The sequence below is a fragment of the Rattus rattus genome, chromosome 6 (genome assembly GCF_011064425.1).
Source record: "Rattus rattus isolate New Zealand chromosome 6, Rrattus_CSIRO_v1, whole genome shotgun sequence".
Classification (NCBI taxonomy): domain Eukaryota; kingdom Metazoa; phylum Chordata; class Mammalia; order Rodentia; family Muridae; genus Rattus; species Rattus rattus.
The window spans coordinates 20273343-20298762 of record NC_046159.1 but is presented as its reverse complement, the minus strand read 5'-3'; the positions used below and the strand labels follow the sequence as shown (position 1 = coordinate 20298762).

Below are 25420 nucleotides of genomic sequence, written 5' to 3'. Positions count from 1 at the left end.
AACGAATACAGATCCTACCCTCAGATGAGGTAAACCAGTAGGCTAATTTCCCATCTATCTGCTGCCTGCAAAGAGTGGTGTGATTTCCTTAAACATATCAGATGACTTTCCTGACCCTTTCCTGGAACTTACTATTGACTTGAGGGGGTAGGACAGATTGCTGTCACACCAGCCAGTGTGAATATAGAGAAAGTTGCCTATATGTGTGAGGTAGCGCTGTTAGTGGGGGTGCCAAGGCAGGCTGCTGGTAAGTATTGGAGAACGAGCTTATTGCTTATTACAGAAGCAGAAAAGACATGCTTTTCTTCCCCTCCCTCCCTCCCTCCCCACCCCTCCCCCCCTCCTTCTTCTTCTTCTTCTTCTTCTTCTTCTTCTTCTTCTTCTTCTTCTTCTTCTTCTTCTTCTTCTTCTTCTTCTTCTTCTTCTTCTTTCCTCTTCCTCTTCCTCTTCCTCTTCCTCTCCTCCTCCTCCTCCTCCTCCTCCTCCTCCTTCATTTTGGTAGTATTAATGAAGATTAAACCCAGGGACCTGCTTATGTTAGGCAAATGCTCTACCACTGACCCACATCCTCCAAAGATAACATGCTCTACATCCATCTCAGAGACCCACTAAGGAGCCAGCTTACTTCCCAGCCACTGTCTTCAGGCTCTGGGATCTCTGTCAGAATGCAATGGAAGACCAAAGAACACAAACTCAGTGTCCATGGACCTTTGCTATAGAGGGATCCCCTTTTGCTTCTCTAGGGCAAACCTCACATGAATCCCAGAAACAGAACAAGCCAAGTCCTCCCTGGGCTGAGGATATCTGATTCACATCCTTGTTCTCTACTCTCCTAGGTCACTTTTTCTTCAGTCAAAATAGCCAAAGAGAGGAGGATGCCGGCCAGCAGGTGGTCCAGCTCCAAGAGGAGAAAGTGTATCAATCTAGAGGGGAGGAGGATATGGGAGGTGTGGACCAAGATGAAGAAGCACAGTTTCAGATGCTGATGGACAGACTTGGAGCCCAGAAAATTCTGGATGAGTAAGTCATATTGATCACCACACTTTCCTACTCACTGTGTCCCATGCTCTCACCACTGTCCTCACTTCTTGCTGTTCATCCTCATCATCTCCGACCTTGGATCCATTCACCTTGCAAAGGATGACCCTCATCAGAGGCAGCTTGGATGCGTGTTCATGAAAGATGGTGTCTTAGGGTTTCTATTGCTATGATGAAACGTCATAACCATGGAAACTCACATAAAAGAAAATATTTAAATTTTTAAATATTCTAAACTGGTTTACAGTTCAGAGGTCCGTTATTGTCATTGCGGGAAACATGATGGTATACATGCAGACATGATGCAGGAGAGTAGTTAGTGCTGGGAGTTCTGCATCTTGATCCACAGGAAGAGAACTGACTTGAGCTTCTGAGACCTAAAAGCCTACTCCCTGGTCATGTACCTTCTCCAAAAGAACCACACCTACTCCGAGGCCACACCTCCTAATAGTACCTGATAGTACCACTCCCAGGGAGCCTATGGGGGTCATTTTTTCTCAAACTATCACAAACGGGAATGGTTTAATGATTGGAAAGTGATCCTGCAAGATCAGCAGAGAAGAAAGAACCTTGATCACAACACAGGTGAGAACGGATGGCAAAAGAGTATGTCAAGCAGGAAGGAGCCAGGCCAAGACCCAGGAGAAAGTCTGCTGGTGGAGGAGGTTAGAGGATAGGACGTGAAACTTGCCGCCATCAGCAGGGCAGGAATGGCAGCTGTGAATGGGCCCAGGAAGATGCTTAGGGCAGAGAGGGAAGAGACATAGGCAGTCTTTGGGAAAGCTCATTAGTCCCACTTGTAACTCATCTTCACCAAGGACAAGAGTTCAGAGCCGGGTACCACTGCCAGGGACTCCATGAAGCCTCCTGCTGCAAGACAAGAAGGGAGAGGGCACTGCCAAGGGCAGGCCACTGTCACAAACGGCAGGGACGGTCAGCCACCTTCTTGAAGGGGTCTCAGGTCAGTGCTCACTGGATGTCACAGTGAGGGACATGTTGAATGCTGTGTAGAACTGAGATAAAACAATATGTCTGCTAGATGGTTTCTAGACTGGCATGTGAAGACCAACACAGAAGATAAGGTTCCTGTCCTTACTAATGAGGGCTCACCCTACAGCTTGAGGGACCGGTTCATGACAGAACCACAGGCAGACACAGCAGGTTAGAATGGCTTCCAAACTGTCTATTACTCAACAGAGGGATGTGAGTTTTTCTAGAAGCAGAAAGATGGACTGGTTGACCTCCTTGTGTCTCTCTAACCTATACTGCTTGGTAGTTCCACAAGGGGTAGCTTCCGGAAGTGAGCATCCAGACCCACAGACTCTTGGAGGTCTGGTGGGATGATTTTGCCAATTAGCACCCTATGACATTTCATTGGGAGTTGAAAGACTTGACCTGTCTCCGTTACTTTGATGTTTCTGTGGACTGATAAAAACAGCTAAAGGCAAGGGAGATTGATTTTGCCTGAGGGTTTTCAAGCCATCATGGCCAGGAAGGCATGGATGGAGGACTGATGAATAGATGAGCGGATGGGTAATTGATTATGATGGCTTAGATGAATAGGCAGATGTTTGAATGGCCTAGAAGTAAGAAAGGACGGAAAGGAAGGACAAAGGGGAAGGAGAGGGGGAAGGAGAGGGGGAAGGAGAGGGGGAAGGAGAGGGGGAAGGAGAGGGGGAAGGAGAGGGAGAAGGAGAGGGGAAGGAGAGGGGAAGGAGAAGGGGAAGAAGGAGAAAGAAGTGAGTGGATTCAGCCAGCAGTGGTTGCTTCTGTTGGATGCAGACTCATGTCTATGCCATGAGGACACTATTGGCGTGACCTGACACATCACTCCTGAGCAAAGCTTCTGAAATACAGTGTTTACAATGGCCAGAATTTTCTCCTTTATCCAGGGAGGCGCTGGCCCTGCCCTCTGATCATATCGGCTCTAGGATTTAGTGGGGCATGAGTTGGATTTGTGTTTGACATACCGAAGTCCTGGCTGTAGACTTTCGAGGGTGGCTCTCCACCTTCTCCTCTTGGTGGCAAGGGTCATCAAGACCTGTGTCTCTGATGTTCCTGTAGGTGCGTGTTCACCCTCACATGCCTGGGTCTGGGTGATTCTTGGGACTTTTCACTTTTCACTTGGGACCTGCACACCTCTGAGTCTGGCTTGCCACTGCCTGCGTCTCTTTGTCCTTCAGCCTCGCTCTTTCCCTTCCTTTCCCCTGTCAGTCACTCCTAGTGCCACCAGGCCCCCATGGGGTGCTGCTGCATATTTGCCTCCCTTTCCAGCAGCGACAAGCGCGTTCTACCATCCATAAAACAGCATGTTTAACTCTCAACAGTGAGGATATCTTTCCCAGGGGCGACCATCTCTCTCTAGCATCTCGGTGTTGGTCCTACCCAGCTGCCTCCAGCATCCTCACAGTATTGAGATGCTGGCAAGTGTGTTGTCACACATGCTTGATGCAGCAAGCCCGATAGGAGCATCACAGGGAAGGAAGCAGCAAAATGAGAGACCAGCACAGGAGTCAGGCTGCTGGGCCTGCACTCTGGCAGTGTACCAGGAATGGTCACTTATCATGGCTTTCTCCCAGGTCATAGTGGGGATGGATTATGCATTATGCAGAAAACACTCTGTGCCATAAACTCCAGTGATCTAGGGTGATGAGGATGGTGTCTACTCCCCTGTCTGGAACCCCCATGTTTCCCACAGAGCCTCACTTACCCACGCCCTATTAATGTTTCTCCTCCCTTCACAGTGAAAGTGACGTCAGGCAACTGTGGCTGCAGTTGAAGAAGGACGAGCCTCACCTGCTGTCCAACTTCGAAGACCTCCTCACCACAATCTTCACTCAGCTCCAAGAAGCCCACGAGCAGAAGAATGAACTGGAATGTGCCCTCAGAAAGTAGGTGTCCATCTCCTCTGGTGTGGGTTGCACGTTCTCTCCTCCTGCTTTTTCCATAGGTTCACTATAGTATGCTTCTTTGTCACTATGTCCCAAAGGGGACAGAGTGCTATGGCCAGCATGGCATATCTGCTTTCTAGTCCCAACGCACCCTTATTAAGCACCTTCTGTTTGCTAGAGGCTATTCTAAATACTTTATATACATTAGCTCGTTTGATAGGGATGCTCAAATATTACCCACATTTACAGATGAGAGATAAGGTTCAGAAAGTAACATGCCCAAGAATGCACAGCTTGTAAGTGTCAGAGACAAGATTCAGAGGCAGCTAGCCCACAGCCCTGGACAGGAAGGGAGAACAGCCTGCCTGCCTGTACATAGTAAAGCCCTAGCATCATGGCCTTCTCCCAGCTCCCAGCATCCCTTTCTTTGTGGAGGTGGTATATCTGTAAGGTCCAAAGGCCATCCTCCCCATTGTAGCCTCCCCTCTCAGTAGCCTCTTTGCCAACATGGTATGTCAGAAGACATGGCTAAGACCCTCAAGGAACTGCTACCAATCTGGACCAATGTCCACACAGGCAAATAGATCAGATCAGAAGCAGCCTGTGGAGATGGAGCCCCTCCAGAGAACTAGACCGTGCTCAGGATGCTGCCTGGCTCCTCCTGGTCATCTAACATGCATTTACACAGTGAGCTGGTTTTAGAGAATGTGGACTTGTCTGTGGTGTGATGAAGGGTGGTCAGTTACCCTAAGGGGAGGTTGAAACCCAAGGCAGAGCAGGCAGATCTGGAATGTACCCTCATAAAACACCCCATGCCCCCTGTGTGTTCTTGTTCAGGCCCAGACTGGTTCACATTCTCCATGACTCCCTAGTGAGATGTCTCTCTTTCTGGACAGTTCTGCAGAGTACTTGCCCAGTGACATGCTTCTTCCAGAGTTACAAGTCCGTGGGTCCCTTGTGAGTGTGTGCTGCTGGGTAGATAGGAGTCTATATACCATGCCACACCTTCTTTATCTTGTGCCTTCCCAAGCTAACTCTCAAAATAATCACCAAGCAAGAGCTAGGTGTCGGGGGAAAACATGAGAAATCTGTCTGCTTCATTGAGTTTAAGTCATGCAGGAGGATACCCAGTGACCAGAAGATGGTCAATAGCATTTTAGCGCAGCCCACAAGGCTTGCAGGAAGGAAGGGGTGGGGAGGAAACTTGGGATCAGACAGAAAGCAGCTTGGATCTTGGTTATGACACTTGTTAACTAGCTGTGCAGGATTCAACAAGTTGCTTTAACATCTCAGAACCTCAGCTTCCTTATCTGTGAGGGACGTGGAACAGGATCCATCTAACAGAGCTGGCTGTGTCAGTGGGATCACACTTGGGTCTAAACACTGTGAATGTCAAAATAAATAAATAAATAACCGTTGGCCTCTGTATCTTGATCAGTTTGGGAATTTGTCTGGCTAAAGGAGAAGGTGAAGTATATTCCAGATGTGGCATCGTGAGTCTGCATCTTGATGCCATGCCGTGAGCAGTGGGGTATGGGAATCAGGACATCTAGAGTCCTGCAGGGCTTGACCACAGACTGACTCTGTCACCTGGCTCGAGTCTCTTGGCCTCTTTGAACCTCTGTTTTCACATCTGGAAAGTGAGGAGTAAGGATTAGTTTCCCCTCCTGTCCCCAGCACTGATGGCTTGTTTGAATGGAGCCACAGCAAAGACTGGTGGCCCCTCCCACACAGGAAGACCGGTCTTTCTGTTCCCTAGGGAGAATTGCTACCTGAATGGAGAGGCAGTTGGCCTGGCTTGTGCTCACAGACACAAGCCTCTGTTGGCCTCACTCCTGCAAAGAAAGGCAATCCCTACCAATCCCTACCATACTGTGGAACGTCTTAGCCTCACGTCTGTCTGAGAGTGGTCACAGGAAGTACTCAGACAGTAAGTTAGCAATTATGTTTAACGTTCTTGAGATGAGAGTCAAGACCACGCTTGACCACATGATCACACTCATCCCATTCCTTCTTGGCCCTCGTCTTGTCCACCGTCCTGCTGGCTAAGATTGATCATAGCCAGCACTGCGGGAGGGTGTTATATGCTCTCTGCCTGTCTCATCTAGGGGGACTGACCCTCTGGGTATAGACCCAGACCTGTAGATAGTAGGAAGTAGAACACCCAGACAGGAAAGAGAAATAATTAGAGCTCTCACTCTCTGGCCACGCACACGCTGTGTGACTGCAAGTCACTTGCTTTCCCTCTCTGTGCATGAACTTTTTGCTGACAACATCTGTAAATGAGGAGAGTGTTTCCTTCAAACCCATTGTGAGACCTACCAGAAAGAAGAAATGCATTTTCCTTGCAGGCTTTGCACACTTATTTATACATGCGGCTGAAAGCTGAGTTTTATAAGCCAGCTCGTGCTTATGTTTCATGGGACAATGAGATTTTCTATTAGAGGCTTATAAAAGTCCCATTTATTCTATTAAAAAATGTGGTCGTGCCTTGTCAGTGGGCCAGATGGTCTGTCAGGTACCATGTGCTCCATAACCTTGGCAGCTCAGAAAGCAAACGAGAAACTGGAAATAGCGTGCTGAGGTCTTAAATGGTCTCTCTGAAAATAAAACGCAAGGTGAGGCTTCAAGTTTGGAGCCTGTCAGGGGAGGACGCAGCCAAGCTGCGGGGAAGGAAGTAGCCTCAGAGAGAAGAAGGGCTTTAGAACGCAGGGTGGAAGCAGAGCATCCTGGGAATGGTGTGTCCTGCAGATCCGCCTGCCTGAAGGCCCCAGCTCTGCTAGAGCCCTGCTCGGGACAGGTGTGACATTTCAATTCCGGCTAAAATGATCGCCTGTCACAGAGGCTGGAAGTGGCAGAAACAAGTCATCGCCTGCTGTGTTACTGCTACGTGTTACCACGGGGTACCATTTAATTAGGGCTTCCTCTGTGCGAGGCTCTGAGTTAGTGGCCGTCTTTGAGGAGGAAGTGTGTGGTCACTCTGACCAGGCAGGCTGAGAAGAAAGCTGCCCAGTGCTGACCAGGAAGCCCTGATTGGAGCTCTGGGCAGTGTGGCCACAGGCATGGACAGTTTCCGCTGCCTCTCATTACAGGCTACACTGCTTGCTTCTTCCTCCTGTGGGACCCAGAGAAAATGGAGTTGGCTTCCAGGGGAGCGTGAGTCTGGTCTTCCTTTGGTTGGTTGAGGCACACGCTCCCTGTCCTCAGCTCCCCAGGCTGACCTGGAAACCTTGGGCTGCAGCTTTGCTGCAGTAAGTGGAAAAAAGCCCTTGCCACCCCACGTCCGTTCCCAGGTTGTGGGAGGGAGAGGACGCCCCTGAAAGAGGGATGGTTGGGAAAGCATTGACATCTTGACATCACAGACCAAGCCCAGAGTGTGCAGGGGGGTGTCAGAAAGAACCCGGGCCTGCTTGCCCTTGTTGCCATGGATATAGTTGAAATAGGAGGAGACATGTTTGAGAACATTGATCTCTTTCATGTGTTTGTATGGCCATTGGGAAATAGCCTCAGTCCCACAAGGCCAGGCGAAAAGCAAAGCCAAAAGCAAGAGCCTGGGCTAAAGCCCAGGGCTTCTGCCCAGTGTTCAGTGAGAACTGTTCCCTCTTCTCTCTGAAGATGTGGGTGTTCCACAGCACCTCGACTGCCGTTGTCTCCTACATTCCCAGAAATTCATTCAGCGCTCTCTCTCTCTCTCTCTCTCTCTCTCTCTCTCTCTCTCTCTCTCTGTCCCTCCATTCCTGCCCCCCCTCCCATGCATGTGAGTGCCTGCTAGAATGCATGCTAGCATGTAAGCTATGCATGCTAGCCTAAGGGGTACATCAGTTACCTACCAACAAGCAGGTGACTTAAGGGAGGGAGGAAGGACTGGTTTTGGCTCCTGGTTGGAGGGTGTACAGTCCATCGCTGGGAAGGAATGGCTGAGGGTGACTCTGAGGAAGTGTAATGGCTTATTCACATCCTGGTAGATCAGGACACACACACACACACACACACACACACACACACACACACACACACACACATGTACATGCTCTCATGCATATGCACATGCACACGCACACACAAGGAGGCACTCACATGCATGGAATGGAGGGGCAGAGAGAGAGAGAGAGAGAAAACAAGGGGGATGATAACCCAACACTCCCACGTCCATCACTTCCACTGAGGCCTCGCCTTGTAAAGGACGTACAGTGCTACCAGCTAAGGACCAGGGTTTTAGACCCGAAGCCTGTGAAGACATTTCATATGCACACCATAGCAGGGGCTGCCAGAATTAGGAAGGCTTTGCCATGGAAAGGGTTCTCAGCACTCATCTTTTTTCTGGAAACAAAAAGAAGCTAGCAGTGTCTGAGCGGCATGGGACGATGGAGCCATGAGCACTGCTTGGATTCAGATGAATCTTGTGAATCATAAGATGTCAGGATCCCACCTCGGAGGGGTTCAGTTCACTTGACTGTGGGTAGGAGTTTGATGTCTGCTTTTCTTTTCAATCGGGGTGAAAATATGTCATGTTTCGCCTGGGGAGGGCCTCAAGCTTCAGGCTGAAGATCAGAGCCCAGCAAGGCTGACCGGCCAGCCTGGCTCAGGCTCCGTTCCCACAGTCCTATGTCCTGGAAATACTGGCCTGGCTTCCTGGTTTGTGTCTGTGGAAGACCACACTGGTCTTGAATGAGCTCTGTGTCTGCCTCAGTTCCCTATCCAGCCAGGCTCCCCTCTCCCCATTTAAAGCCACAGGTAGTGTCTAGGTGCCATTGGGCCTTTCATTAAAGCCTCATACAGCCAGTATCCAAACACTCCTGTACAGAGTACCTTCGTAGACTTCAGAAAGGGAGCAGGACAGGGACAACTTACTACACAGTAAGGCAGGCACCCTGTGGGAGCATCCATCAGCCATCCTCTGATCACCACATTCCCTGGCACGGAGCTCTAGAAACAGGGAGACTTCAGCAGGGGAGGGAAGCCATGCTGTCCATGGCCTTAACTCCAAATAGAATAACAAAGTGTTTTGGACAGGGCAGGTGTCCCTTACATGCCACAGGTGCTCGCTGCCTTCTGCAGGGCCTCAGCTGGCGGCTGTCAAATGATGGCTTGCGTTGGACTCAGCAGAGAACATACAGTGAATCACAAGTCCTAACCCCCTCCCCCAGGGGGTGTAAACCTGCAGGTCTCAGGGATGGGCCTGGGCCTGAGAATGGGGGCGCCAGAGCATCCAGGCGGCTGTGAAAGAAATAGACTGCAGACCACCCTCTGAGACATGCTACTCCAGTTTGTTCTTCCAGAAGGATTCCATAAAAGCCAATATACATTTCTCTCTCTCTCTCTCTCTCTCTCTCTCTCTCTCTCTCTCTCTCTCTCTCACACACACACACACACACACACACACAGAGGCACACACACATGCGCCAAAAATCAAAACATCCAGCTGCCCTTCTAATCTGCAGCTTTGGCCACCACGTGCATAGGTCGAGGCAGAGGATTCTTGGGGATGCCCTGGTTAATCAAATGCACGCGTCTTGTGGGGGCATGGCATGATCTGAGGCAGAGACCCATTGCTGGCATTTCCTGGTGAGCAAACTGAAAGGTGACGACTGCTTGTGCTCTGTGCTTACCACAACCACAGTTTGCAAACCTGACCCTCGAAAAGCGGTCTGTCTCTGGGGATGAAAGAATGCTACAGGGGCGGTTTATGCAGGTGGCAGAATCCATCTTGAAGCGCATTGTCCTTCTCACCCCTCCTCAGAGCTCTCTATACTCTTACATTTTCCCTCCATTCATCTGTATTCTAACACATGCACAGAGGCCAACCTCAAAGGGCCATGAAAAAAACACAAAAAAACCAAAAAATAAAAACAAAAACCAGGGTTTTTGTTTGTTGTCCAGAGACTGCGGTTACCAAACAAAAACAGTAGAGGGCAGTGGTGAGTCTCCAGTCACAAAGCTGGCAGCAGCTGGACCTGCTTCCTTTTATTTTTCCCTTGAGAGTTCTCCAGTTGAAGGTCCTCACGCTGTGGTGGGGGTAGGGTGCATTATGGGGAAGGGCATCGAGCCCTCGCACCTTCTGTCCACCAAGAGCCCTGCAGTGCCGTTGGTTGCCACGCCTCACTCCTTGCCTTCACTTCCCAGGGGCCAGACTCCAGATGGAGTTGGGAATGCTGACGGTGTCAGCTGCAAATGTATATGGCCAGTTTCACTGCCACGGCTGCTTGGGGGAAGCATCACAGGGTGGTGGGCAGTGGGGGAACAGTGGGCCTCCAGTTCAAAGCCTGGGTTTCTTTTTACTCTGACCCTTACTCTTCTGTCTCCTGTCTGAGTCATTTGCTTCATGTATGAGCAAAACGAAAGAAACTCTCTCTCTCTCTCTCTCTCTCTCTCTCTCTCTCTCTCTCTCTCTCTCTCTGTGTGTGTGTGTGTGTGTGTGTGTGTGTGTGTTTGTGACACCAGCTTCCAGGAACTGGTTTTCTGCTTCCACTGTGGGTTCTCAGGTCATCAGGCTTGGGAGTCAAATGCTTTTACCTGCTGAGCCATCTTGCTGTCTGTGCGGGAGCCTCTGCTCTGTCTGTGAATGTGAAGGGGGCTCCCTGTCTTTCCATTCCAGGAGCTCTAACAGAGTCCACTCTCAAAGAGACACGGCATCAGAGTGACAGCCATCCTAGGCCAGGAGCCAGTTCTGAGACTGCCTGGACTTCAAGTTCAGGGTGGGGCATGTCTAAAATATAGAGTTGCTGCGTCTTCTCTCCAAGGTCAAGGCCATGCCTTCATTTAGAAAAGGGAGACATCATTTAGTCTTTTTGAACACCCTTACCTAGAAGAATCTCTACTCTTGGATTAAATGGCTTCAGAGACCTTTCCAAATCCTTAACACACACACACACACACACACACACACACACACACACACACACACACACACACACCGAGTAAAGGCTGAGGAGAGAGAGCACAGGAAGACAGTATTTTGACCTGTTTTGACATGGCCGTGTCTGCAGCAAGAGCCTGGCTCTGCGTGCTGCTAACTGGAGCCCCCACGGTGCTGAGTGCCAAAGCTTTCCTTCCTGTGGCACCATCATCTCCAAGGTGCAAAGCACTCTGTGAAGGTTAATTAATTTTCACAGCCCCTGTGGGAGGCTGGCAAGGTAAGTTATTGCTAACTGCATCTCACCTTTGAGTTTTTGCAAATGATCTTAGAAAAGTCTGCCAGCCCTAAGCCAGCGCTTACTCCAGTTAGAGTTTCTCCACTGCACCTCCCTTCTCACAGATTCCATTCTTAGCACCCCATTTGTCTAATATCACACAGAGAGAGAGAGAGAGAGAGAGAGAGAGAGAGAGAGAGAGAGGCGCATGCTCATACAGAAATATATATACAGACACAGAGACACAGAGAAACACACAGGAATGACAGAAATGTGTACACATAGACATTCACACGTATATATTATTCACACACACTGACACACACACACACACACACACACACACACACACACACACACACACACACACCACTGTGGTAATCTTACGGGAGGGACCATTTGCCGCAGTCAGATATCTCAGGCGATAATGTACCCTCCTGACATAGAATTGGGATTTCCATCCTGGCTTCCACACAACTCATTCTTGCAGATCCATCACTGCCCTTGCAGTATGTGACAGTGGCTTCCCCTCACCTGTTGAAAAATCTGTCTTTCCTAGGCTCAGCCAGGAACTTCTTCCCCACCAGCAGAAGGGATGATTCCCTCCACTTTTTTTTCTGGCCAGGTCACAGAGGGACTGCCAGCCAGAGCCCATGGAGAGATGATGGGATTTCTTCATGGTGCCTGGCTCTTTTTATGGCCTGTCCTCTCTGCCCAGTGTGGGTTTGGACTTGATGTTCTCAGATGCTGAGTCCCTAGGGGACCCAGTGAGCTTCAATCTAAATTGTTCCACTGTAAGAAAGGCTTGGTCAGTGCCATAATGTCGGAGGTGACGTGCACTTTGCACATTTACTGTTTCAGCTGAGCCCCTCATCTCACCTCCCCCATGCATCCTCTCTCACCCCATATATAGATGTGTGGTCTCCCTCCGGTTTCTTCTTGTCCCTGGTTGATGTTCAAAGAATCTGTGGAGTAGTGACTCTCAAAAGGGAGGTCCCAGAGACTTTATCTAACTAGAATCTATCAACTGCATTGCATCTACTGCCCGTTCTAGCTTTTTCCACAGGCTTAAAAAAAAAACTCATTAACACGATGATTAATTGTAACAACTTCATTCTGGCTTTTCTGATGTATAAACTTGGAGACGACTGGTGTGATATGACTTGGCCAAAGCCAGAGAACTTAAATGTCAGAACTAGACCTCCTAGTTGTTGATCTAATGAACTGTGAGGCCGGCACAGCTGTCTCAGCGGTTGGGTTCTCACCTGAGCTATTGTGGCGCCTTCCACAGCACTATCCAGCCATCGCAGGGGGTTTGAGGGCAGTGTCAGTGCTCGTGTCTGCTGCCTCTGTCCCTCACCTCCCCTGTCCTTCACCTCCCCTGTCCTTCACCTCCCCTGTCCTTCACCTCCCCTGTCCTTCTGCCTCAATCAGAACTCCTTCCTTTTTCCTGTCGGCTCTATTGTCTCTCCTCCTACTCTCCCTCCACCAGAGAGCAGAGAAAGGGTAATTAGACATCCCTGGGGCTTGGGTATACAGGAGTGTCTCAGAAATGTCCAGCAGAAGAAGGGTGGTTGGCTAGTGAAGCCCTCGTGTTCCTGGTAGCTCGGAAGCATAAATAAAAGAAGGTTCAAAGGACTGTTTTACAGCAATGTAAAATCCAGAAAGAAGAGTCAGCTCTTGGGAGGGTGAAATAGGAGGAGCGTCCTAAGCATGAGGCTAGCCTGGGCTACAGAGCAAGACCATCTCAAAACAAGCAATTCATGCATAAGCAGGGATGAGTAGGGGTCCACACACAAAAATGCTTACAGCCTGCAGGAGCTCCCAAGATTGTAAATTGTAAATATATAAATCTTTATGTACCTAATAACACAGCGATAATGGATACAGAAAGAAAGTTTCAGAAAAACAAAGAAACTTAGATTAAAAAAATAGACTTTTCAAAGCTGACAAACACTTCGAATCTGACACAAAAGTTAGGCAATGCAGTGAAAGCAAGCAGGACTTAAAAGGCGGGAAGCGTTTCAAATCATGGAGGAGCAAGCTGAAGAAATGAATGTAAAAATCATGTATCTTAAGGGGGGAATATGTATTCTTCTCACGGAAGTTATAAAAAATTACTAATGTTTTTGGCTACAGGTAAAAGGTTAATAGATTCCAAGCAGTAAACACTTTTCTGATGTATTCTATGACACTGTAAGACAGGAAGCTTGATAGTAAGGTACTTAGCCAGGACGTGCAAAACCATGGACTTAACTCCCCAATCAATCAACACACACACACACACACACACACACACACACACACACACACACACACACACACAAACAAACACCACACACACACACACAGACACACACACACACACACACACACACACACACAGAGAGAGAGGAGCTTGGCAGGGGTAGGGTGGTAGCTAACAAGGGGAGGTGTTGAAAGTAATCAAAACGCATTACATACATGAAATTGTCAAAGAGGCGAATTTAATTATTAAAAAATCTCTCAAATAAACGAAATCATTAAAACAAGCATCGTGGATAATTTAGCTTCTATTCCGAGCAGCAGAAGCTAAATCCATGGCGTCAATAAAACACAGAAGGTCACTGAGGACACTGGACTGCCAAGTGGGATCCCTGAACATCAGGCTGATAAAACATGGAGTCTAACAGGATGACAAGGGGTATTCTCCTGTGTCCAGAACACAGAGGTGGAGGCTAAAGAGATTGAATGAACTCTCTTTAAAGGGAAAAACACTACGCAGAATGTAGACGTTCCAGCTGATGAAGTCCATCAGTGGCGATGCGGCTGTCAAGCAAAGCTCATGCGGGTTTTCAGCCGCGTGAATAGATGTGCGCACCTTCTCGTACGAGAGCGGCAATGATCAGCTCCACTCTGCACAAATCGCAGGAGTACCCTGGGCCATGGGTTTTGGGCTCCAGGAGCCTGAGGTCTGTTCAAAGGAAGCTGGGAGTGGGGGCGGAGCTTGCAAAACATGGAGCGAAGAGAGGAGGGTGTGGCCTGATCCGAGGCACCCCCTTGAACTTGAAGCTGTCTTAAAATTTATGGAGGCCTTTTGTGCTGAAGAGCATAGTCATGGGAACACAAATCTTCATGACTCAGAATATTCCAAGGAGGACAGAACTGCTCAGGAAAAAAAAAAAAAAAAAAAAAAAAGACATTCAGTCTCCAGTCACAGAAAGCGTCCTAACCGACTTGCTGTCAATAGAGGCAAGGGTTATCTTTTAAAGATTTGTTATTTTACTTGTGAGCGTGTGCACGCACATATATGTCGTGTTCATACAGAAACTCTAGACGATGGGACCTGGATCCCCCCAGAACGAGAGTGATAGGTTGCTCTGAAACATCTGGCATTGTCGCTGTTCCCTGAAAATGCTGAGTCATCTCTATAACCCCATGGCAGGTTTTAACTCAAGTTAAAAAAGAAAAAAAAAAAAGGTTTGGATGAGACAAAGCTTCCAATCCTGTAATTCTTCAAGCCATCGGAACCTAGTGTTCTTCACTATGGTTTGTTAGCTTCTGAGTTGATATCCAATCTGTAAAGTGGGCTTTCAGCATTAATCTCTTTAGTCTAAGAGGTTATGGGTAATATAAAGGTTTGAGTGTCTATAATTTAACAGAGAATGAGTCCCCCAGTGAAACCCAAATAGAGGAGGACGACGTAAAATCCCATGTAAGATGGACAAATGAAGGCACAAGGGGTCCTAGGAGTTCAGAGTGTCATTGAGTTTGGAAAGGTGGGCGGGTCCTCTTAGAGAACACTTCAAAGTCTCTGTTACTCTGAAGTATGGTGCACCTGCCTGGGCTTCTGCATGACACATGCACAAGTCTTTTTGGAGTGTCCTAGTCATCGCTGCACTCACAGCTACTGTGGAGTCCCCACAGATACACACACCTCATCTCTGAAGCTCCTGCTATGCCCAGCCGGAGCCTCTGACAGACTCGGGTGGGAGCTTTTAGCAAGTAAGCCTTCTCTTCCTCTCCTCCAAGCCCAGGCCCTCCATCCTTGAAAGCAAACACTTCCTCCTCTCTGCCCTGCAGCTCCTGCTCCCAATTACAAGAATAAATAAGTCCATGTGTTTATTAGGGCCCTGTGGTGCTGGGTGCTTTGGGCATTCACTTTGGTCCATGCAGACAGTGCTGGAAAACCTGTTAGGGCGGGAGCTACCTGGGAGGACACCCAAGCATTTGCTCAAGGTCACACTGAGGAGACAAGCCTGTTCTGGAATCAGAGTCCTCTGTCTCTTGAGCAGGCTTAGTGATACTTTCTTGAAAATGGCACCTTTATGCTCCCATTCTGTGTTTATGACCCAGGAAGGTCATGTTGTTAGGCCTGCAGAATCTCCCAGGAGCCTTGACTCCACAGAGAAGTCTGGATGAGTACCAACATCACTGGTACCCATCAAAGGCTTCTTAGTCCAGTGGCTTTTGCAAGTGAGGGGTAACATTGAGCACTAGTCAGAGACTATGTCTGCTTTCATTTCAGTTCTCGTATGATGGTTTCTAAAACAAGTTCTTTCACGACAAGCAAGCTGTCCCTGAGCATGGAACAACATCAAGAGTATTAATTTAATCAAGCAAAACTTAGAGCAAAATTAATATAACACACTTAATGGTATCATAGAATTAATGCTTGGCATGGCTGTTAGGCATAGATGGTAAACAGCTTATACGAATGACTCTAATTAGAATTAGAGCAGAGCCAAATCAATTTTTAAGTTGCTCTCGTCCCGTTTTATTGCTTCTCCAGTATTTATGTAGTTGCATTTGGCTGTCCGAAGTTTTACTTGGTGTCACTTTCCACCCAGCATCTGGGCTTTTTCAAGTGTGCAAAGGTAATTCAGGGCCAAAGAGACCCCCACCTTGCTTCCTTTGAACCACATCTACTCCTGACCTTGAGGTGTCCTTATTGCACAACGTGGTCCTTTTCTTCTCACTTTGCCTCCATGGCTTTCTTTCTGTCATGAGGGTTAGCTAAGAGGGAAAAGTAACAAGCTCACATACCTGTCATTTACAAGAAGGGATGTCTTACTGTTCGCCCAAAGGAACCTTTACATTCCCTGGATGCTGAGCAGATTCCTAGACAAGCCCTGAAATCTGGAAGGGCTGGCATCTTCTGCTGAACACAACCTGAAGCCACTGTGCCATTGCGTCGTTTCTGCCCTTTGTGAGAGAGCAGTGAGTCTGAGATGCTGTCCCTGACCATGACTCTCAAGCCAGTATTTTGTCAGGGTCCAGTGCATGGTCTCTCAAGAGCTGGAAGAATGCCAGCCGAAATGGCTCATCCGTGTTGCTTAGTGTGTACATGTGGTGAAGCCTGCTCCCTGCAGAAGAGGAAAGGACAGTGACTAGGCCATGCCAAGGCCTGGAACAGTAATGGAAGCCTGACCTTAGGTGGGAGGACCATGTAGTCATGGGATGAGGGTGAAACGCTGAGGGCTCAGGGGAATAGTTACATTCCTATTCTTTACATTTTATCCAGGTATCTTCCCTGTACTTCTTAGAGCTGATGGCCAGGCTGCTTCCTTTGTTAGTATCATGCCCATCCATGAAGGTCAGAGTGGGCTTGCCATCTTGGAGTTTAGTGTGGCAAGTGACTCCGTGTGTGTGTGTGTGTGTGTGTGTGTGTGTGTGTGTGTGTGTGTGTGTTGTTGCTGTTGTTGTTGTTGTTGAGAATCACAACATCGAGCTGGAGTTCTTTCTACAAGAGGGGGAAAGGACAGGAAGTGGGGGACCAAGGGAGGTTCTCCATGCATGGCCAGAGAAAATGATGTCATCTTGGGCTTGGAGGGAGCTCTGTTGGGGAAGTGCTTGCCTTGAAAATACCAGGACCTGAGCTCCATCCTCAGAAACTACATTAGAAAGAGGGTGGGGGGAGGATGGAAGGAGGGAGGGAGAGAGGGAGGGACAGAGGGAAAGGAAAAATCCAGGTATAGTGGCCTGTGCTTATCCCTCTACTCACTCCACGCCCCGTGGGCTCTCATGCTGCAGACAGGATGCTGAGAGACGGAGCAGGAATAGGTCACCTCGGTGTCATTACTAGCCATTAACCAGCCCTCCTACTGTGCGTCTCTGGCCCCATGTTCAGGATACCATGAGACTCCTTCCTTTACAGAAGACCATCATTCTCAGGAAATCTTTGAGAAAGGCATGGACTTAAGCTCGTGATTGCAATAGGGCCAGTGTCAGGGTTGGTATAGAAAAGCAGAGAAAGCACCCAAAGTGGAAATGGGATATACCACCATGCTGAGCAGGAAGGAACCCCTACAGGCTGCAATTTCAGACTGTCTGCCTGCGGGAGACCAGGGTTCAGTGCCGGAGTAAAGCAGAGTCAAGGAAGAGATATGGGGCACATCTACACTGGGAAGCTCCCGAGTGGTCTGGCAGTGATCTGGAAGACAGAAGGCTCACGATACCTTTTAGTGACCACAGTCTGTGCAGCTGGCCTCTGTGACCTGCAGCCTTGCCTAGTTAGTCAGCCTTGAAGGACTGATCCTGAATCCTTGGCTGGCCTGACCTAGGCAATCCCTCAACCATCCATGGTCCTGGAATCTCAGCTCCAGAAACTATGGCTGTTGGGTAAGTAGATCTTGGGAGGACCCCGTCAGCCTCTTCTTTTGTCCCTTCAGGAAAATCGCTGCTTATGATGAAGAAATTCAGCATCTCTATGAGGAGATGGAACAGCAGATCAAAAGTGAAAGGGAACAGTTCCTCCTAAAAGTGAGTGTTCACCCCAGGGCCTGGCGCTGGGGAACGGCTATCTGGTAGACCTGCCTACTCTGAGCACCTTTCTCTAGTAAGATCCTAGCTCCTCCTTATGACCTTCCTTTTCTGCTTTAGTGTTCAAGGCACTTACCACCTTCAAGCAAATTGTGTGTGTGTGTGTGTGTGTGTGTGTGTGTGTGTGTGTGTGTGTATGTGTGAGATATTGTCTGTTTCCTCCTCCTAACATATAAGCTTATTTGTTTACTAATCCCACCTCCATTTCTTGAACATGCCTGACTGTAGGAGATGCCCAAGGGTGTTTGCTCAATGTGTGAGTGAACCTGTGAATGCATGGAGGTGTGGGTGGATGGACTGACAGGAAGGAATGGGAAGGAGAAGGGAATAATGGATGGATAGAATGAGTGGGTGGGGGTGGGTGGATGGATGGATGAAAAAAGATAAATGGATGGGTTTTGTTGGATGGATTGGTGAGAAGGAGAAGAAAGGGTGAGAAAGAGAAGACAATAGGAAAAGGAAGAAGGAAAGAAGCAAGCAAGGAAGGAAAGAAATGTGTGATGGATAAATTGCAGAGCATACCTCTGTAGCTTAAAGGAATCTGGACATTGGGCATCACTCAGCTGACACATGTACCTAGATAGCAGGCCCATCAAGACATACCAGCCCATCTTGTTCCCTAAATAGCAGTTCCAAAGGAGACAGTGATGAGAGATGAGGCTGCTGACCCTTTCCTCTTAAAACCTGAACAATACAAGATAGCCCCATGTCTATCATCCTCAGCACCATGTGAAGCTTGTACCTCTGTTTCTGGTATACCCCTATTCTTTGTGTACCCCTGTTCCTAGCGCATGCCTGTTGCTAGTATGTCCCTGTTCCCAGGGTACCTCTGCTCTGTTGCAGCCATGTTCCTTGTATACACCCTGGTTCCTTGTGCACCCCTGTTCCCAACACACCCCTGTCCTCAGCATGTTTCTATTCCCAGAGCACACTTTCCTGGTGTGTTCCTGGTTTGCCTCTGTACCCAATGTCTCCCTGTTCTGGCACACCCCCATTCCTGGTGAACCCCAGTGACCAGACCTCTGACTCTTTGCCTTTTCAGCCCTTGTTATCTTAGGAGGTGAGGACTGGCCAGGAGCCTCTCCTCTACCAAAGCCTAAGCAAGATCTGTTCCGGTGCACTCCACTTTTTAAAAAAGATTCAGGAAACTCCGTTCTCCCTTCTACGTCTGCCCTACTCGGTGAGCTTTTAGCAGGAGGCTGCCGGTCTTGGCTGCTGCCTCTCCGTGCTTAGCCCAGGCTATTGTCTCGGGCTCTTCCCTTGATCCAGATTTCAATTTCGACTGCTTTGGATTATCCACATCGCTGCTCCACTTAACATCACAGACATTCACGCTGCAGGGAAATCAGAATGCCTTCCAGAAATATCTGGCCAGAGCCTCCCCTGGAGGCTTGCTGCTATTCCAGACCACCCCGTTTGTCCTTCAGTACTTCAAGCCTTTCTGGCTCTTCTAGCGTTGAGGGAAACTTGGATGCGGATGTGGCAAATGGAATCCACACACATCCATCAGCAGATCTAGCATAGCTCCCAAAAAACGGCAGTTCCACAATCCGAAATAGAAAAGTCACCTCCCTCATCCCTATGACATACTGCACAGAGGAGACAAAGCTCGGAGGACGTGTTGTCCCCTCTGCCTGGGTCATGCCTGTAACTAAAGTATGCTTCCGACAACAAAAGGTGGGCACAAGCGTGGGGGCTGAGAGTGAGCAGAGGTTGAAGGAAAAGGAATTAAGGGAGCAGTTAGCATCATTTCAGATGACCTGACTCTGCGACAGTGTCCCCTCATGCGCTCTCCTTTCTTGGTTCTACGTGTCCGGCTCAGAGAGCTCAGTGCTCACACTTGAGCTTCTGCTGTGAGCATAAAGATTCCAAGGATGACTTTGGCAGCACCACTAAGCCTTTAGATACAGAACTCACTGGTCCCAGAGTTAGGATAAGAATGATAGCATCTGTGACATCAGAGAAAAGGCCAGATCCTCTGACCGCCATTTGGATGCTGGCTGTACCTATATCAGTACATTTGACCATGAAAAAAAAGTGCACTCATTTGCACACCCCTTCCTCCAGATTGGGGGCTGCCCTTCAATGCTGTCCTAACAGGATTAACAGCATACTCCACGAGACCGGTGGGGCCGAGTGCCTCGGCACGGGATTCAGAAATCACTTGCGGTTCCAGCCTTCTTCATGAGGTGCTCGCCCCATGCGCAGTGGCCGAGAGAACTAAGTAAGTCTCTTGCAGCTGACTGTCTTCAAACAAAGATGGGGGCAGAGACTGTCTGAGTAGACCCCGTGTGGGCCGGTGCACAGGGTTCAGGTGTCCATGGGCATATGTCTTCCTGTACCACCTCAGCTCTGTCATCTGGACATGAGCAGGGGAGCCAGTAGCATCACCAGAAGACACATGCACCTTTGAATAAGGCAGGAACAACTGTAGCCAAGACCCTGCAGTCACTCAGTGCAGCATCTCACAGCTGGTCCCATCTCATGCACATTTCTCTATCATTGGCTATTCGGGGCCGTCGGTCGCTCCTGATGTGCGGTTTTTCTAGTATATTCAATAGCTTGTCTCTACCTTGACATGGTGGAGTGCGGCTGTGGGGTATGTATGAGGGGGGAGTAGTCGTATTCTATTCTTTAGAAATCCAGAAAAAAAATGAAACAACTTAGCTGAACAGTGCAGGGACTCAAACCCAAGTTTCCTGGTGCAAATCCTAGAAGTCTTCCACCCAGGCTGTTTCTGCTGGGAATGGCAGGCCTCGGAAACCCTGCACTATCTGTGACACTACAGCCAGACACCATCACATCTGGACCCTCGGGCCTTAGCAGCTCAAGGTAGAAAAGCCCAGGCTAGGGTGTGAAGGGAAGAGCATGTTGAATACAGGGCACAGACATCATGAGGGGGGTGGCCCCGGAGCCCTGAATCATGGTGGATGATCAGTGAGCACTCAGATCCTCCAGGAGGCTGACGTAGTACACTGTGCCCGGAGCTGGTATGGTTTAAGGGAGCAGTGACAGTGTTTGTTCGGCATGAAGTAGAAACTCCAAATCGGAGGCTGTCTTGCATAGTTACAGATGGAGGCTGCTCAGTGAGTCACACTCAGGCTCCTCTTCTCCCTGCACCACTCCACCAGTGGCTGCCCTCTTCTGGATGGGAAAGCACAGGAGGACGCTGCCACAGAACGTGGTCGCCTTCACAGTTTTCTAGCATGTTTTGGAGCACTAAGGTGGTCTTGTGGATCCTCACTGGGAGAGTAAGTGGGTCACTGAAGTCTGAGGTTTCAGGGGAAGGGTCTTAATGTGAAAGGGAATCTGTGGCCCAGCTGGTGAGTTCAAGTGCGTGCTTACAAGACTGGGCACTAGGGGTGCTGGGTGTGGGACCCACTGTCTTCTCCTCTGGTTTGGCAGGACACAGAGAGATTCCAGGCTCGCAGCCGGGAGCTGGAAAAGAAGCTGAGCGCCAAGGAGCAGGAGCTGGAGCGGCTCAATCAGAAGCAGAGGAGGGTAGGTTACTGCGGAGACCGTGTGGGCCCTCATCTCTTCCAGTTCATCTAGCCGCTGCCTCACGCCCTCCACCATGCGCTCACAGATCCTTAACTTGCTCCGAGGAGGCCTCTGTGTCTGCATGTGACTTCATTTAAAGTCCCCCACAAGGCAGATGTATCTACACATGCATGTAATTGAATCACTGGGGAGACCGAGGCAGGAGGATTGTGAGTTCTGGGACAGCCTTGTGGACAGAGTTCAAAGTGCAGGCTGGGCTTTATAATGAGACCCTGTCTCAAAACGCTGAAAGCATCTTTACACATTTTAAAATGTCAATGTACAGAAAAACCACAGGTGGCCCCAGAGAAAGCCACAGTGGGATGTCCAGCTTAGGGATGTCCCTATAGTCCCTGTGAATCATCCAACCCCTAGGGATCCGAAGACCACATCACATAATTATACCCAAAGGTAATAATGGCCGCTAAACCTTGGAGTTGGCATAGGCGTCCTGCAGAAGATACTTGTACAGTCACTGATGTTTCAGGGGACATATTTGTCCTCTTCCACATAGCTGTAGACACCCCACAGCTAGAAAAGGTTCTTCAAAGAACAGCCCGCATGCCTGGATGGAGTGCATTGACTGCCTCTGGGACAAGGGTTAGATGCAAACACTGGTCACTCGGCTCTCAGTGCTAGAGCGGAGAACCCGACTGTGTGGTGTATTCTGCAGGGCAGCAGTTGTGCCTGGAGCTAAGGACACCTGGCTCATGGTACCATGTTGCCAGGTCAAGCGCCTTGCTCGGCAGTCTCCTCGACAAAGCAAGGGCTCGGGGAGGAGAGAGGCCATGGTAGCACTGGTCTCCAGTCTCAGTTTGCCTGTTCCTGGAAGGAATCCAGCTCCAGACAGACCCAGACACTTGGCTTACCTTGGAATAGAGAAGCTTATTTGTAACAACATGTGTGCCGAGGCTCAAAGACCGGCTGGTTAAGGCTGGGGCCGCTCCTCCTGCTGATGGCTAAACTTCCGGTCTAAACGTCTAGAGGTTGAAAACCCTAGGAACTGCTTGCCGCCTTTCCATTCTCTGTTCACAGCAGCCTTGCCTCACTCCTCCTAAGCTCCCTCTCCGACATGCATTAAATTCATAGCAATTAAATTTATCCCTCAAATGAATGATTGCCACTCCATTTAATTACTGCACGCTTGCCTGATAACACAGGAGCCTCGTGAGAGGCTCACGGCATTCCTTGTTGCTGCCTTTCTCTCCTCACTGGCCACATTCATGAAGCTAAATTTATTATGATCTATTTGCCTTGGTGTGCTGCCTGGTCTGGTGAGAATTGGAAGCTCCACAAAGCCTACTCACCAGCCAAGAAGAGCTGACGTTCTCAAAATCCACATTTTTAAAGTCACTTTAGGGATGCAGGAAAAGGCATAGGGTCTGTTTGACCTGGTTTGGTACTCTCCAAGGTCAAGAACCTCCGAGGTCAGAGGCAGTCAAGCAAAGCTGTCTCTTAGATGAATGAAACTGGGCTCCTGTGGCTGAGAGAAAAATGGGAATGAATATATTCCCTATCTGTGCTCGCCACAGGGAAGGTGGCGTTAAGATGAACAGCCACTTCGCTGCTCTCTGACCCCATCAGGAATCAAGGCAAAGAAGACATTGGCTTGGAGGACAAAAGGGACTTAGATAAGGTCTCCAGCCCATGGTGCCTTTGTGAGGGAAGACACAGGTAACGAGTGGAAATGTCACTACTGACAATCCTACAGAACGAGGCCACCCCAGGCCTGTCTAGCAGTCCCAGGTGGAGACAGAAAGGGCAGACTGTGCTGTGAAAGTCACTCCTGACTGCAGAAATGTCTACGTGGGAGTGTCGGAGCAAAGCAGTGCTGACTTGGGCTTGAGGGCCGTGTGGGGCTGAGCCAGCATTGGCCCTGGCCCTGTTCATCCTTCCTCCGTGACCCCTCTTTGCAGCTGGAAGGCCAGTGTGCAGCTCTACACAACGACAAGCATGAGACCAAGGCCGAGAACAGCAAGCTGAGACTCACTAACCAGGAGCTGGCCCGGGAGTTGGAGCGCACCTCCCAGCAACTCCAGGAGGCACAGCAGCAGCTGGAGAGCCTCCAAAGAGAAGCCTGTGAGCTGCAGCAGGAGAAGGAGATGTGAGTCCAGCCCTGTCACATCAGGGTGCCATGCTTTGTGTTGGGAACCAGGATTTCCCCTTCCAGAGACGTTTCCTGGTCCGTGTGAGGTGGAGAATTTTACTCCCTGAAATTTTCCTCTCTCCCTCCTTCTCCTCTATCCTTCCCTTCTTCAACAGTCCCAATGTGTAGCCTACCTTGGCCTTGATCTCTGGGGTGATAGGCATGACCACACGCACGCACACACACACTTGTGCACTCCTGCTGCTCCTAGAGACTTAACCCTCTTCAAGTGTCTGCAACTAAGCAAAGCAGTTCTGTGCTAGGCATAGCAGGAAGTTCACAAGCAATAGTACTTGACCCAGTTGCTTCCTGTTGTACTAAAACATTGACCAAAAACTAACCTGGGCATGGAAAAGATTTATTTGGCTTCTAGGTTTCAATCTATCATTGGGGAGGCCAGAGCAGGAAGTCAAGGCAGGAACTAAACCAGAGACTATGGAAGACTTGTTTCCTGCCTTTTATAGCTCATGCTCAACTGTGTTTTTTAAAGAGCCCACGCCCAACAGCCTAGGGGATGATCCTGCCCACAGTGGGCTGGGCCTTTGTACATCTATAAGGAATCCGAGAAATGGCTCACAGACATGCCCACAGGCCAATCTTTTGGAATCAGTTCTTCAACTAAGGTTCCCTCTTCCTGGGAAGCAGGATTAACTACCACATCCCTGGTCCCTGGGAATTTATTATTCTGTTAGAAAGATCTGCACATAAGGAGCCAGACTGGGCAAAGGCAGAAAGAGCAGAGGGCCCTTGTTACCTGTTGAAGGCTAGAGGCCTCAGGTACATGAAAGTGGAGAGGCTTCTGAGGTAAGCTCGTGAGGTGACTGGTGTGTGACAGAGCTTGGGAATCATGACTCGATTCCTAGCCACTTTTTTCTAGCAGTGTTCCTTAGAGAAGACAGTCCGAGCCCACAAGGGAATCCCACATCTCTCAAAACTTGGCCTCCTGCTTACTGTTCTTAGTGGCCATCCATCATGCAGGGCCTAAGAGCAAGGTGAGTGGAGCCTCCACCTGTAGCTGGAGTGTGGGGGTAATGGCAGGGCACTCTTCACCTTTGGGGACAAAGGGCTGTGAGATGAGGCAAAGGGACTCGTTTATCTGGCTGTTCATCTCTCCACGCACTCACTGATGTCCTCACCTGACAAATGCCCATTGCAACACCTCACACACCTCACTTGATCATTTCATTTGATCATACCATGTCCTTGTATGGCTGCTGTACTGTCAGTCCGATTGGTGGGCAAGACAAGTAAAGTCCCAGAAGTTAAGTCCTGCACATACCCTAACAATACCCAGAGAGTAAGGAGCTGCCAGGCACACTTATTCCTGGGCAGGACCAGAACCCACTTCCTTCACTCTTCACCTCTTCACCCATGAGCACATCTATTCCTCCAGGGATCACTGTATGCTCAAAAGACACCAGGTATACCCACCGTCTGACTTCAGGGCATGGGATGGATGGTAGGGCTGACCAGGAGTAAAGGCTATGCACATCCTATGAAAGTCCTCACTTTATCTGCATGCTGACAAGATTCTAGTATGCAGAATACATCCAAAATTGCCCAACCCAACCCTGGTTCCTCTCCCCTGTAGAGTCAAAGTCATTTGAGATGAACTGACTGGATGGGAGAGGAGTGTCACCCTAGTAAGGTATCTCCCATTGTAAGAGAAATAAATGACTCTCAAGACTTAGAAGGAAGCCCAGCCCACATGCCAAGGCTTTGGATGGCTAGTCCGGGGACCCATGCATTTCATCCTAAACAGACTGAGTCCGTCCCTCCTCTCTGAGTAGAGCACCAGGGCAGAGGCGCCTAGCTTTATGGCAGAATTAGGGATCCAGGCACTTCAAATCCAACCAAAGCTCTCGACACTGCAA

At 49.3% G+C, this 25420-nt stretch overlaps 1 protein-coding gene across 1 annotated transcript in view; it reads left to right on the top strand.

Annotated features, from left to right (window-relative positions):
* Cracr2a (calcium release activated channel regulator 2A) overlaps nucleotides 1–25420 on the top strand; it is an 87998-nt gene that overhangs the window by 26631 nt on the left and 35947 nt on the right. Inside the window, exons 4-8 of the mRNA XM_032905609.1 lie at nucleotides 837–1020; nucleotides 3783–3929; nucleotides 17710–17800; nucleotides 21266–21361; nucleotides 23317–23504. Coding sequence (XP_032761500.1) covers nucleotides 837–1020; nucleotides 3783–3929; nucleotides 17710–17800; nucleotides 21266–21361; nucleotides 23317–23504 — 706 coding nt within the window. The remainder of the gene's footprint in view (nucleotides 1–836; nucleotides 1021–3782; nucleotides 3930–17709; nucleotides 17801–21265; nucleotides 21362–23316; nucleotides 23505–25420) is intronic.